Raw genomic sequence first — 10,996 nt, 5'->3', positions numbered from 1 at the left:
GTCACGTGAGTCAGGTCATATGACCAGGCGCTGTTTTGCTTTTCGATGTTTTGTCGCAGTCCCGGCCGGGCTGAAAATGGCGGAGAGTTCAGAACGGCAAAGCCTGATGGATGGAGAGGGTGACTCCTTCCCGAGCCGCGATGGCGGCTCCTCGAATTCAATGTTGGCCATATGCGATCCGACTCGATTGGCCCATAGATTCGTGGTGTTGCTGTTAATGTGCTTTTTAGGTTTTGGTGAGTTGAGCAGCCGAAAGACGCGACGGGCGGGTCACGCCACTTTAATAACTTTATAGAACACAGTATATCCAGGTCCCCGCTGTTGACTTCATTTGTACCAAAATGAAAGATTTTTATTTATTAAATAACACGTATAGGTAATGAAGTGTAAAGTGCTTAAGTAACGAGATGGTGGTATTGGCTACTTTTTACATATGAGTTTCTGCCTTGGCTGACTAAATTTGGTGGTCTAAGGCGGCGCCTTTTCTATCAAGCATTGATATTTGCGTGTAAATGTGCTGTTTGAATTTTGGTTTACGGGAAAGCTGCAGTTTCGCCCGACATTTTCTTCTATCTCTGTCAGGGAGTTATTTCTGCTATGACAACCCGGCCGCCTTGCAGACGCAGATTAAGCAGGTGAGCTGTCCGCCGTGTCAATACGCGGCCGATAACAGATACGTGTGAGTCATTTCTGCCTGTCCAAATGTAATGTGTCCGTGCGCTTATGCAGACACACAACTGTATCACGTTCAAATACAGGATTCCCTAATATTTTTCTATTGCCATTGATTTGCCAGGGGTGAAGTTTGGCCTGTGTATTTTGCAGGCTGCATAACTTGATAATTGCCCGGCAACTGAAACACGGCACTTACACGTTGAAGTACCATTCAAGTCTCTTCTCTTTGTTGGTTCACTTCTCCCTTTCCTCTTTTGAAAATGGCTCCCTTTTTCTTCTCTTCCGTAAATTGGAACAGCTTCTGTTCCAGGAATTATTTTACATGATTTATTATTTTCAAAGCATGAAAATGGTCTGCAGTATTTTTACATGAATGTGTTTAATTGGAAGTGTCACCTGCTGACAGCAGCTTAAAAAAATAATTGCACTTTCATGGTGCATTTGCAGTTATTTTATAGAGTTGTTGGAATGAAGCCTTTAAAGCCAACCTGGACTAGCTGAATTAAATGCACAGTTTTGTAAAACTTCTACCTGTTGTTACACCCCAAACCCTTCATAACAGGACATGGAGCTGAATACGTCCCAGTTCATGCAGCTGTACGCCTGGTACTCCTGGCCCAATGTCGTCCTATGCTTCCTGGGAGGATTTTTATTGGACAGAGTCTTTGGCATTAGGTTGGTTGAGTCCTGTTCCCTTCAAAATTAGAAGAATTAGAACTTAGTGATCAATGGTCATTGTCAACACACCACAGCACACAGTGCGCAACAACGAAATGTGTCCTCTGCATTTGACCCATATGTGACTTTCGTGACATAGCAGGGGGCAGCTAATTCAGCGCCTGGGGAGCAGTGCTTGGGGGCGGTACCTTGCTCAGGGTACCTCAGTGGTGACTTGCTGGTGGGGGATTCGAACCTGCAATCTTTCAATTACAAGTGCGCTACCCTAACCATCAAGCCACCACTGCCCACTGCAGAAGTGCAGTCTGTTAAAACAGCCATACTGCATGTAATCCCGATTTACTGAATTACAGTTATGCTTCTCCAAACTCCATATGATATATATATGTATATAGTGAGGATAATACAATTATATATGGCAGATAATTGAGATATGGGCTCCAGACCAGTCCAGGCCATGAGCAAAATGACTCCTCCTTTCAAATAAGATAATTTGTACATACAGCAGTTTTATTGCTTAATATTGCAGACTTAATTATCTTCAGGACTGTGGGTGACACCTTTCGATTGAGTTAGCACTACCCTTCTTTCTTTCAGGCTGGGGACAGTCATCTTCTCCATCCTTGTGTGTGTTGGACAGGTTGGTAAGCCTGGTGGAAATGTTTCAATCCACTGGTCATGCTGGGGTCGCTGGTACATCCAGAGCGGCGTGCAGATCGTCCTCGGAAACCTCAGCCCGTTTCTGCTGATGAATTTTTGAATGTTTTCTTGGAAGTTTAACGTGCATTTAAAAGGCATTTCTTTGTCCTCTTGAGGTCATATTTGCTGCTGGTGCACTTTTCAATGCTTTCTGGTTGATGGTATTTGGACGTTTTGTCTTTGGGTGAGTATTTGATGATTTTTCATTTTATTTTTATTAATTTTGATCAGGCTGTCTCTTTTAGCCCTTCATTAATGCACAATGCAAAATTTATAACGTTGGCAAGGAGTTAAGTGGTCATCTGTTTTTAGTTTCAAGAAATTTGTTAGCTTTCATATCATGATGAAATCATGTTGCGCACAAGTAGCTCTCACCTGTCTTCAGTCCAGTCAAAGTTTTATAATGTCTGTGTGAATGAAGAGTGACACTGTGCACAGACTGTACAGACTGATGAGAACTTGCACCTGGTGCATTTTAAATGCATGTGATTTTATATGCAACCAACCAAGCACAGAATGTAGCTTTTGCGATTCCTTTCTGCACTTCAGCATTGGAGGCGAGTCCTTGGCTGTGGCCCAGAATACCTATGCTGTGAACTGGTTCAAGGGGAGAGGTCTGAACCTTGTGTTCGGTCTTCAGCTCAGTATGGCGCGTCTGGTACAAGCACTGAGATGATTATTTCTCCTATTACTAAGCATATATTTTACAAATGAAGCAGTAAACTTCCTTGTGTTTTTTTCACTTGAGGATCTAGTTTATTACAGTTCACTAATTGTTTCAGGCTTGTTAATTCGACTTCCTCTTGTTTAGCTCTTGTTTGTCTCAGCTTGCTGGTTGAGGTCCTGTCTCGTGCTTTCCAGGGTAGCACCGTGAACATGAACGTGATGGGACTGGTGTACCACCGAATCTGGGACTGGAGGGGGTCCACGGGCTACTCCACGCTGGGCGTCGTGCTGATGATTGGTAGGTGCCGGAGCCTCTAGGGCAGGGTGTCTGTTAACTGACCTTGATTGTATTTGAAATGCTTTGGAAAAGTAGTTACTTTAACGCTTCTGCAAAGAAAGGGAGACCAAAAGTACAGCATAAAAAGTAACCGAGTATGGTAACTTGATAACTGGGTGATCTTTGGTCGTTTTGGTTTTGCACTCCTGCCCCATTGACCTTGAACAGAAATATGAGATGGAGCATGATTAGTTTTCTTTGAGCTTTTTTGCTTCGTTTCTCTGTAATAGGAGTTGTAACACAAGTGCCGTAGTGGTACTTTCTGAATTGGGTTAAGGTTTATTTGGTAATATACTTATTTATGGCCCTGTCTTTCTCAGGCCGTGACACCTTGTTGTGAAATGGATCGCTGTCACTCGGCTCTGCAGAATTTCTTCTGGTTCAAAACCTTTCTAGAAAAAAGACTCTCATAGATCAGCTGCTTCAAATGTCTTTTTACACATGTACATTGTATTCGCTTTGCAGTATTTTACATAAAAAAAATGTTATTCTGTACAGTACGAAACTGCAATTAACGTGCAACCTGAGTGATAATGCATAGGACATAAATGTATACTTTATTTCTGTCCCCTTCCCACTCAGCGTCCGCTACATGCGTGTTCTCCTTGGCTTGTGCGGTGATCCTTGGCTACCTTGACAAACGGGCTGAACGACTTTTAAACAAAGAAGAAGGCAAAACCGGTGAGTCTTTGGATTAAAGAACCATGCAGAATAATCCCTGCATCCAAATTCCCCACAATCCTTTGTGATGGTCATGGTTAGAGAAGGAAATGCGGGGTCTATTTGTACCAGTAAGTCCTTGGTTTAGTGTCTGGTTCTTGAGGTGGAAATGCCGACCAGAGGTCAAGTTTCAGTTTTGCATGCATGGCAGTTTTAATCTGCTGACTGGGTGCATTAGGGCCTTTTGCTTCCCCAGTTATGGTGATACTGTGGTGTTTTTCTTTTCCTGTCTTGTAGGAGAAGTGATCAAGCTGTCTGATGTGAAAGACTTCCCCCCCTCTCTCTGGCTCATCTTCATCATTTGCGTGGGCTACTATGTGGCTGTCTTTCCCTTCATTGGGCTTGGCCAGTGAGTCCCTCGTTCTCGTCTGTCTTCCGGCCTTTTTTTTGACCAATTCATTCACTGGTTCTACAGCTGGATGGTGATTGTCCAGTTTATATAGACAGTAACTATGGTAGATATCGGCCTTCATTTTTAATTGTTTGGCATTTCTTAGTTTCAAATCCAAGTGGTTATTGGTATACGTAAAATGTCCTCATAAAACTGGATGCGTAACGTGTGTGTTAACTGAGGCTGAGCTGACCTGGTTTTTAGATCGGAAAATTACCCGATAAGACGAGCGAGGACTGCTCAGCAGGAAAACAAAAAAGAATCAATACAACAGAGGCATATTGTCAAGTTCAGACTGTCAGATTATTAACTCTCGCTGTCTTGTGGAAACAGAAATATCCCTCCCCATGAGGTACTAGACAAAAGCATACAATTCTCCATCACCAGGCTGTGGATTTGCATTTGATAATTGTGGGGCCAGCATTTGTGCAGGGTCTGCTAAGGTGCTGGGGTGGGGGCAGGCGAATGGTACTGGCAGGATTAATCATTTCTGTTTGCAGACTGAATGGAAACCTAGCTGTAAGATTCACATTATTGACTCCCCCCTCCAGGGTTTTCTTCATTGAAAAGTTCAATTTTTCACCAGCTGAAGCAAGTGCTATTAACAGGTATCTCTTTTTTTTTATTCATTCATTCGTTCATTATTTTATACCCTCTGCCATTGACTGAGGTGTGCAGTACGTCTTTTAACGTGACGTAATAGGGTTTGCTTAAAATCCACAAACCTTTCGGGATCCGGCAGTTGGAATTTGTGCCAAGAGACGTTTCTGCTTCTAAACGGGAGTCTAGTTTCTCCTTTTACTTGCTTTTACTGAGGCTTTTGTCCGAAACACTGTAGATTGTGATTTGGCGTTAAGTGCTATTTGCACAGGCGACATCATGGACCCTTGACCCCTCTCCTTCTGCCAGTGTTGTGTACATCATCTCAGCCCCAGCATCGCCCATCCTTGGCTTCATGGTGGATAAGACTGGGAAGAACATACTCTGGGTGGTGATGGCTGTTGTCGTCACTCTGGCTTCCCATATGATGCTTGCCTTCACCTTCTGGAACCCCTGGATTGCTATGGTGACCCCATATCTGTATTTAACCCATTTCTCCTGACAGCGTTTAAAGTCTTGGCTTGTGCCAGTGAAGTTACATGTACGTGCCTTTCTATAGCCCATTGTGTCAGGGCAGGGGTGACTAGGTGTCCCAGGGATGTATGACAGAATTGTGGCCCCTTATTCATTAAACCATTGTTTGGAGTAATGAAACATCATTTCTAGAAAGAAGATAATTATTTGGCCTTGCAAGATGGATGAGGTGATCTTTCTGAAGTTGAGGTAGACGTTTCCATATGTGTGTTGACATTAGATGCTCTCTGTCACCCTCAGAGCCTGCTGGGTGTGTCCTACTCTCTGCTAGCATGTGCGCTGTGGCCCATGGTTGCCTATGTGGTCCCAGAGCACCAGCTGGGAACTGCCTATGGATTGTAAGTGTTGCCCATAAATCCATTGCTGGTTTCTCTGATTAAACTTTGCTGTGGCCCAGTTGTCGTCAAGTGGTCGATGTTATTTCCGGCCGCTGCCTTGGTTTCGTATGCAGTAACTGCATACGCTTTCTCCCCTGTCTGCAGCATGCAGTCCATACAGAATCTGGGTCTGGCTCTGATCTCTATGGCGGCGGGGGGCATCCTTGACAGCCGGGGTTACCTGTTCCTTGAGGTCTTCTTCTGTGCTTTTGTCTGCTGTAAGTATTCCACATGGCCAGGTGGACATCAGTGGCCAAGCTCTTCCCTGACCTGCAGGCATTCGTCCTAGCAAAGTTTGATTTCCCTGCTGCAGCACATCTACAGGACATTTTCACTTAATGGTGTAAAATTCATTTGTGATAAAGTCTTTTTACTCTAGTGATTAGACCTGCTATTTCCACTTCTGTGGAATGACTAAATATTCTCCCCTCCCCCACTAGTGGCCCTGGTTGCTGTTGTGGTGCTGTACTTCCTCAATCTTATCAGAGGTAAGGGCGAGAATTGGAATGTCATCATTCTGGAACCATTTAATTCCCATTTTCTGTTCTGATTTTAAAGTCCCTGTTCTCTCATGCAGGAGGAGAACTGAACTTGTCACCATCCGCCAGGGCCGAACTCCACAAGGACAGTCCGTCTGAATCAGAGTGAGTGGAGCTATAACTTTAGATGGTTGGTGAGCAGTTGTGAATACACCCCCTTGAGGCCAGGTGTGTTTGTGACTGTTGTTGGGAGTGTGTCATCCTTAGCTTGGTGAATTGGACCTTTTGAAACCTTGTCATGATGACAGGTTCTGGTGTCATAATGCTGCATGACCTGCTGAGCACTACTTCAGATACTGCCCCTGGTGGCTGGTGCTGTATGCTGCAGGTGCACACGTGCCAGTTTTCGGTTTTCTGGGTTGTGTATCTCTGAGCATGCTCAGCTGTGTGCGCTAACAGACCCTCTGCTGTAATGTGTTGCAGGTGATGACACTGAGTCGTGAGGCTCAAGCTGGCTGTCACCACTGACCTGAGGAGCCTCAGCCGTTGTTTACCCGGGGCTCCTCCCACAGCACTGACAGACCGCCCACATTTTACGCAGACTCCTCCCACAGTGCACATGGGGCTCGCAGTGTACTCTCCTCCCAGGGTTGTATAGAGAGCTCTGCTCCAGTGCCACCTTTTAATTGTCCCTCATACACATCGCCCTGCAAAATTTTTACGACGTATTGGTCAGTTGTTGCACTATCTACGTTTCATTTCTAGAGATGCAGACAAAGAGCCAGGTAATAAGGACGAAAGTTGCTTTCTTGAGTTGTGTAAATCGGCTCATTGTACCCTGGCCAGAGCTCTGCCAGTCCCTGGGTGGTGACGGGTGGGCTTAAGGCACTTGCTTCACTGTTATGGGCTCTACTGGAATGCCACTTTCCTCTTAAGTGTGTTTGTGTGTGTATGTCCTTGTTGAGTGATCTGTTGTACAAGCAGCCCTTTTCTGAATGAGCATCCATTGATTTTTATTTTTTTTATTTTATTTTTTTATCGTGTCAGATCTTAAAGGTTCTTAAAATGCGTATGTGATGGTGGCATCATGCATTCAAAACAGTTCAATCAGCAAATGTCTGATTTATTTATCTGTAACTGAACATTAGGCTGGGTCACAGTGTTCATTTAATGGATGGGTCTCCCTGTTGTCTTGTTACTTTTACAATGTCAAGCTGCTTGCTGTTCATCTCTCTGCTGACTTCAGCATTGAATTGCCAGCTGCAGTTAAAGGTCTGTTCATGCCGGAATCCTGTTCCAGGCCGCCTGCGATTCTATTAATGCCATTACTGGGTGGTAACAGCAGGCTCTATCTCTCAGTCACTGATGTTTGGGCATTAGGTGTTACAAAGGATGCTGGGAATGTTCTTTATTCCAAACGTGGACTCCTGAGCTGTCCTGGTAACGGCCATGTGCTCCAGACCAAACTTTTAAAAATTTCAGACTGTGAGCTTTGCGGCAAAAACTCCTGCAATACTGAACATGTTAAACTGCTTCTACGTTTGCTTTGAACAGGGGGGTCTCCTATCTGATTTGAGTGGTCTCTGCTCTTTTTTTTTTTAATCCCTCAACATAATGTGTGCCCAGTTTTTAAAATTAACTACATAAAAGCACAGTTTTTACTAAACGCATCCATGATAAGGTGCCTGCTTTGTAGTACGACTATGATCTTATCAAGAACACCGTCAGGAAAAAAAGTACTAATTTGTACCTTTGCTTGTCCCTGGGGCTATACCCTCAAGGGTCTGCCAATTGTACCGTAGCTGTAGGTAAATGTACCATTTAGTCTAATTAAAGCTACAGAAATGGACTCTGAGGAACATCCCCAAGGTACTAAAATGTTCTCATAGTCCATTTCTCTATCTTAAAAGGTACAATTACCTACAGCTAAGGGTACAATTGGCAGACCCTTGAGGGTACAGCCCAAGTGACAAGCAAAGGTACAAATTAGTACTCCCCCCCCCCCCCCCCCCCCCCCCCCCCTTTTGTCCTGGGATGAATAAGCTTAACTGATTAGTTTGTGCCTGAACAGAATACCAAAAAGGGACTTAACTTGGAATGTCAAAGCAATTTCAATCATTGATTTTTCTTTAATTGGTACGCTGGCAAATATAGCATGACCTGTAACATTGTACTGTTTGTACTGGGGTCCTCCAACGCACAGGGGAATTTGGGGGTTGGCGGCAGGATTGGTACTCCAGTCACCGGGGAAAAAAAACAGCTCTCATTGGTCCATTCGGACTAGTGTGGTGCTGAGGTATCGCCTGTCACATGGCTCCACTCAGGTTCTCATCCCTGAGGTGGTTTGTCGTGTGGTGGGTGCGGCAACACGCTGTAATCAGTGTCGCCCCCCCCCTTACCCTACTATAACATTCACTACAGGTTGGCTACCTCATTTATCATGAAGCCTGAGATGTTAATGAATGAAGCAACTATCTGAAACAAAGCACCATTTTAATCATGTTAAGATGCTTAATGATGATAATGTTAAAATATCAAGTAGATTTGCTTCTAAACAGAGTTGTCTAATGGATCAGTTATTGCATAATTTGTACCTTAAAAATGTAAAGAATAGTGTACTTTATCAGATGTATTTGGAATATGAACTGTGCTTATGTTAACTTGCTGTTTGGCTAATTCAAATATAATTTTTACTGTTTTGTGGGTACAGAACATTTTTTAGGTGACCTTTCTGACAAAGCAATAAAAACATCAATGAAACATCCACAGTTGTACTGTTTGTCACAAGCTAATTACTAAGAGTTCTGAATAAGGCTCTTGTGTTGGGATTTGTGTGTGTTCTGAACACCTTCCAGGTGTGTAGGTGCAGTGATACCGTGAGTGGGGGTTCGGGTGGGTTGAATTCCACGCTGTCTTTCAGGGAGGTAAGACGTCTCCAGAAGAGGAAGGTGGATGAGGATGAGCTTGCACGACTGAAGCCCTTGTCTGCTTTTGGACTGCAGAACCGCTACCTGTCCAGATTGGGAGCGCAGGTAATCCTTTAGTGCCCTGTCAGAACTGTTCTCAGCTTGCTCTCCTAGTTTATCATCCTGTCAGGAAAGGTGCTGGTGTTACATTTTTTGGGCACATTGTCAGATTTATCTCTTGCAATGTCCAGTTCAATAATGACTGAAATGGCCTCCCTTCCCTGAGCAAAGATTTAATGTGAGCAGCATTCGTAATTCCTACATTCTTTGCATGATGCCTGTCTCTTCCATTCTGATATTAATTTTTGTTTAATGTCCTTCCACCACCTTTAGCTCCCTGATCACTACTGTAGCCACCTTTCATCCCTAGCACATCGCAGTGTCCTTAAATAACACTCCCTGTGTAGCCCGTCCTTGAAGTCAAAGCTTCAGCTCAAAGCGACCATCCACACACCCTGCATCAAGCCTTTCAGAGAACCTCAGTTTATGCTGTACACAACCTTGGTTTGTATCAAAAGTAGTTTTTCCTTGATCCTGAATTTATGGCCAATTGATCATGAACAGCAGTCGGCTTGAAATGCTTGGAAAAAACATGTGATTTCTAGTAATTGAAGAGCAAAATGATAAAATGTTTATTCTTGATAGGAAAGCAAAGTTTATTTTAATGTACATAATGGACTAATAAGGTAACATAACATGTAACATAAATTGAAATGATTTGCATGGAGCGGAATTATAGTCCTGTATTTCTGTGGGGATGAAGTTTACGTATATAAAATTTATAAATACATTATGTGCATTTAAGTATTTTCAGGAACATTTAAATGTGCCTTAATGCTTTTGTTAAAATATGTATTCAAGTGTAGTATCATTATTAAAGCATTGTGGTAATATTTATGGGGTGTCAAACTCAAGTGTTGAATTGAAATGGTCTTTAAACAGGAACTAACTGGCACAGTTGCAAGGCTGTTATCCTAAGGTGGGGCTGGGATTCAGGCTGCTTGGCGATGGGCTTCAAGCCCAGGTTGTCGCACTGTATGGATATTGCCAAATACCATTGTCATTGTGAGGAATTTGTTCTGTTTCAGTTAAAATGTGTAATTACAACAACACACAGAAAGCTTTTCATATGTTACATTTTTAAAACAAGGCTTGAACTGTGCCTATCAATATTATTTTTATTCCTTGGTAATTGTGATTATTTGTATACAACAGAAGAACATTCTTGAACTATTCAGTTTTTTTTCAAATAAAAGTTTTTCAGTAACTAAATGTTCTCACACTTTTTACATTCCTTTCCTATGTCAGTTTAAATTGATTTATTTTAATGTATAAATATTTCTGCCAATGCATATGTAGTTTTCCGTCCATTTCACTTCATTGCCCATGGGACACTACAAATGGACTTCAGCTGAGTGTAGCAGTTCCAACATTCTTGAAGACTGCATCCAAACATGTACCCCGTGACATCCCATAATTGATATTTCCATGTTCGCCGTCTGTTTCGCTTTGCACAGATGGGTGGACCTTCTTCTTGAACAGTTGACTGAGTAGTACTTCAGGGTATTTCTTGGAGCTCGCAAAATAGAGAATTGGGTTGATGCAGCTGTTGAGGCTTACAAACGGCCGCCATATTACATAGGCTTGTATCATCCGCTGGAGAGCATTGCAATTGTCGGTCAGGTATGTGCGCAAAAAGAGATACATCGTTTTAGTAATATAATGGGGCACAAAACAGATACCAAAAAGGAGACACACAATTATTATGGTGCGGGCAGACTTTCGACGCATCTCTTGTCCCACCTGAATGTTAGCCTGAGTCTGAAAAAGTGTTTTAACCATTGAACAGTAGCAGGTGAAAATGACTAATGTAG

At 43.1% G+C, this 10,996-nt stretch overlaps 1 protein-coding gene across 2 annotated transcripts; it reads left to right on the top strand.

Annotated features, from left to right (window-relative positions):
• Window positions 1-20: 20 nt before the first annotated feature.
• On the top strand, window positions 21-10,341 carry mfsd1 (major facilitator superfamily domain containing 1). Of its 2 annotated transcripts, XM_023807316.2 has the most exons (17): window positions 21-236; window positions 583-635; window positions 1,238-1,350; window positions 1,951-1,993; window positions 2,169-2,236; window positions 2,602-2,710; window positions 2,914-3,016; window positions 3,638-3,736; window positions 4,013-4,124; window positions 4,718-4,774; window positions 5,076-5,232; window positions 5,541-5,638; window positions 5,783-5,895; window positions 6,118-6,165; window positions 6,255-6,321; window positions 9,077-9,188; window positions 9,456-10,341. In XM_023807316.2, the coding sequence occupies exons 1-17, from the start codon at window positions 77-79 to the stop codon at window positions 9,513-9,515; spliced, it is 1,572 nt and encodes a 523-aa protein (XP_023663084.2). In that variant the 5' UTR covers window positions 21-76; the 3' UTR covers window positions 9,516-10,341. The 2 variants fall into 2 exon arrangements, with proteins under 2 accessions (XP_023663084.2, XP_023663085.1); XM_023807317.2 differs by lacking the exons at window positions 9,077-9,188; window positions 9,456-10,341 and adding an exon at window positions 6,640-8,128 and having other exon boundaries at window positions 22-236.
• Window positions 10,342-10,996: the final 655 nt, after the last annotated feature.

The sequence above is a fragment of the Paramormyrops kingsleyae genome, chromosome 17 (genome assembly GCF_048594095.1).
Source record: "Paramormyrops kingsleyae isolate MSU_618 chromosome 17, PKINGS_0.4, whole genome shotgun sequence".
NCBI classification, from domain to species: domain Eukaryota; kingdom Metazoa; phylum Chordata; class Actinopteri; order Osteoglossiformes; family Mormyridae; genus Paramormyrops; species Paramormyrops kingsleyae.
The sequence above is the reverse complement of the archived record's forward strand: the minus strand, read 5'-3'. Positions and strand labels throughout refer to the sequence as shown.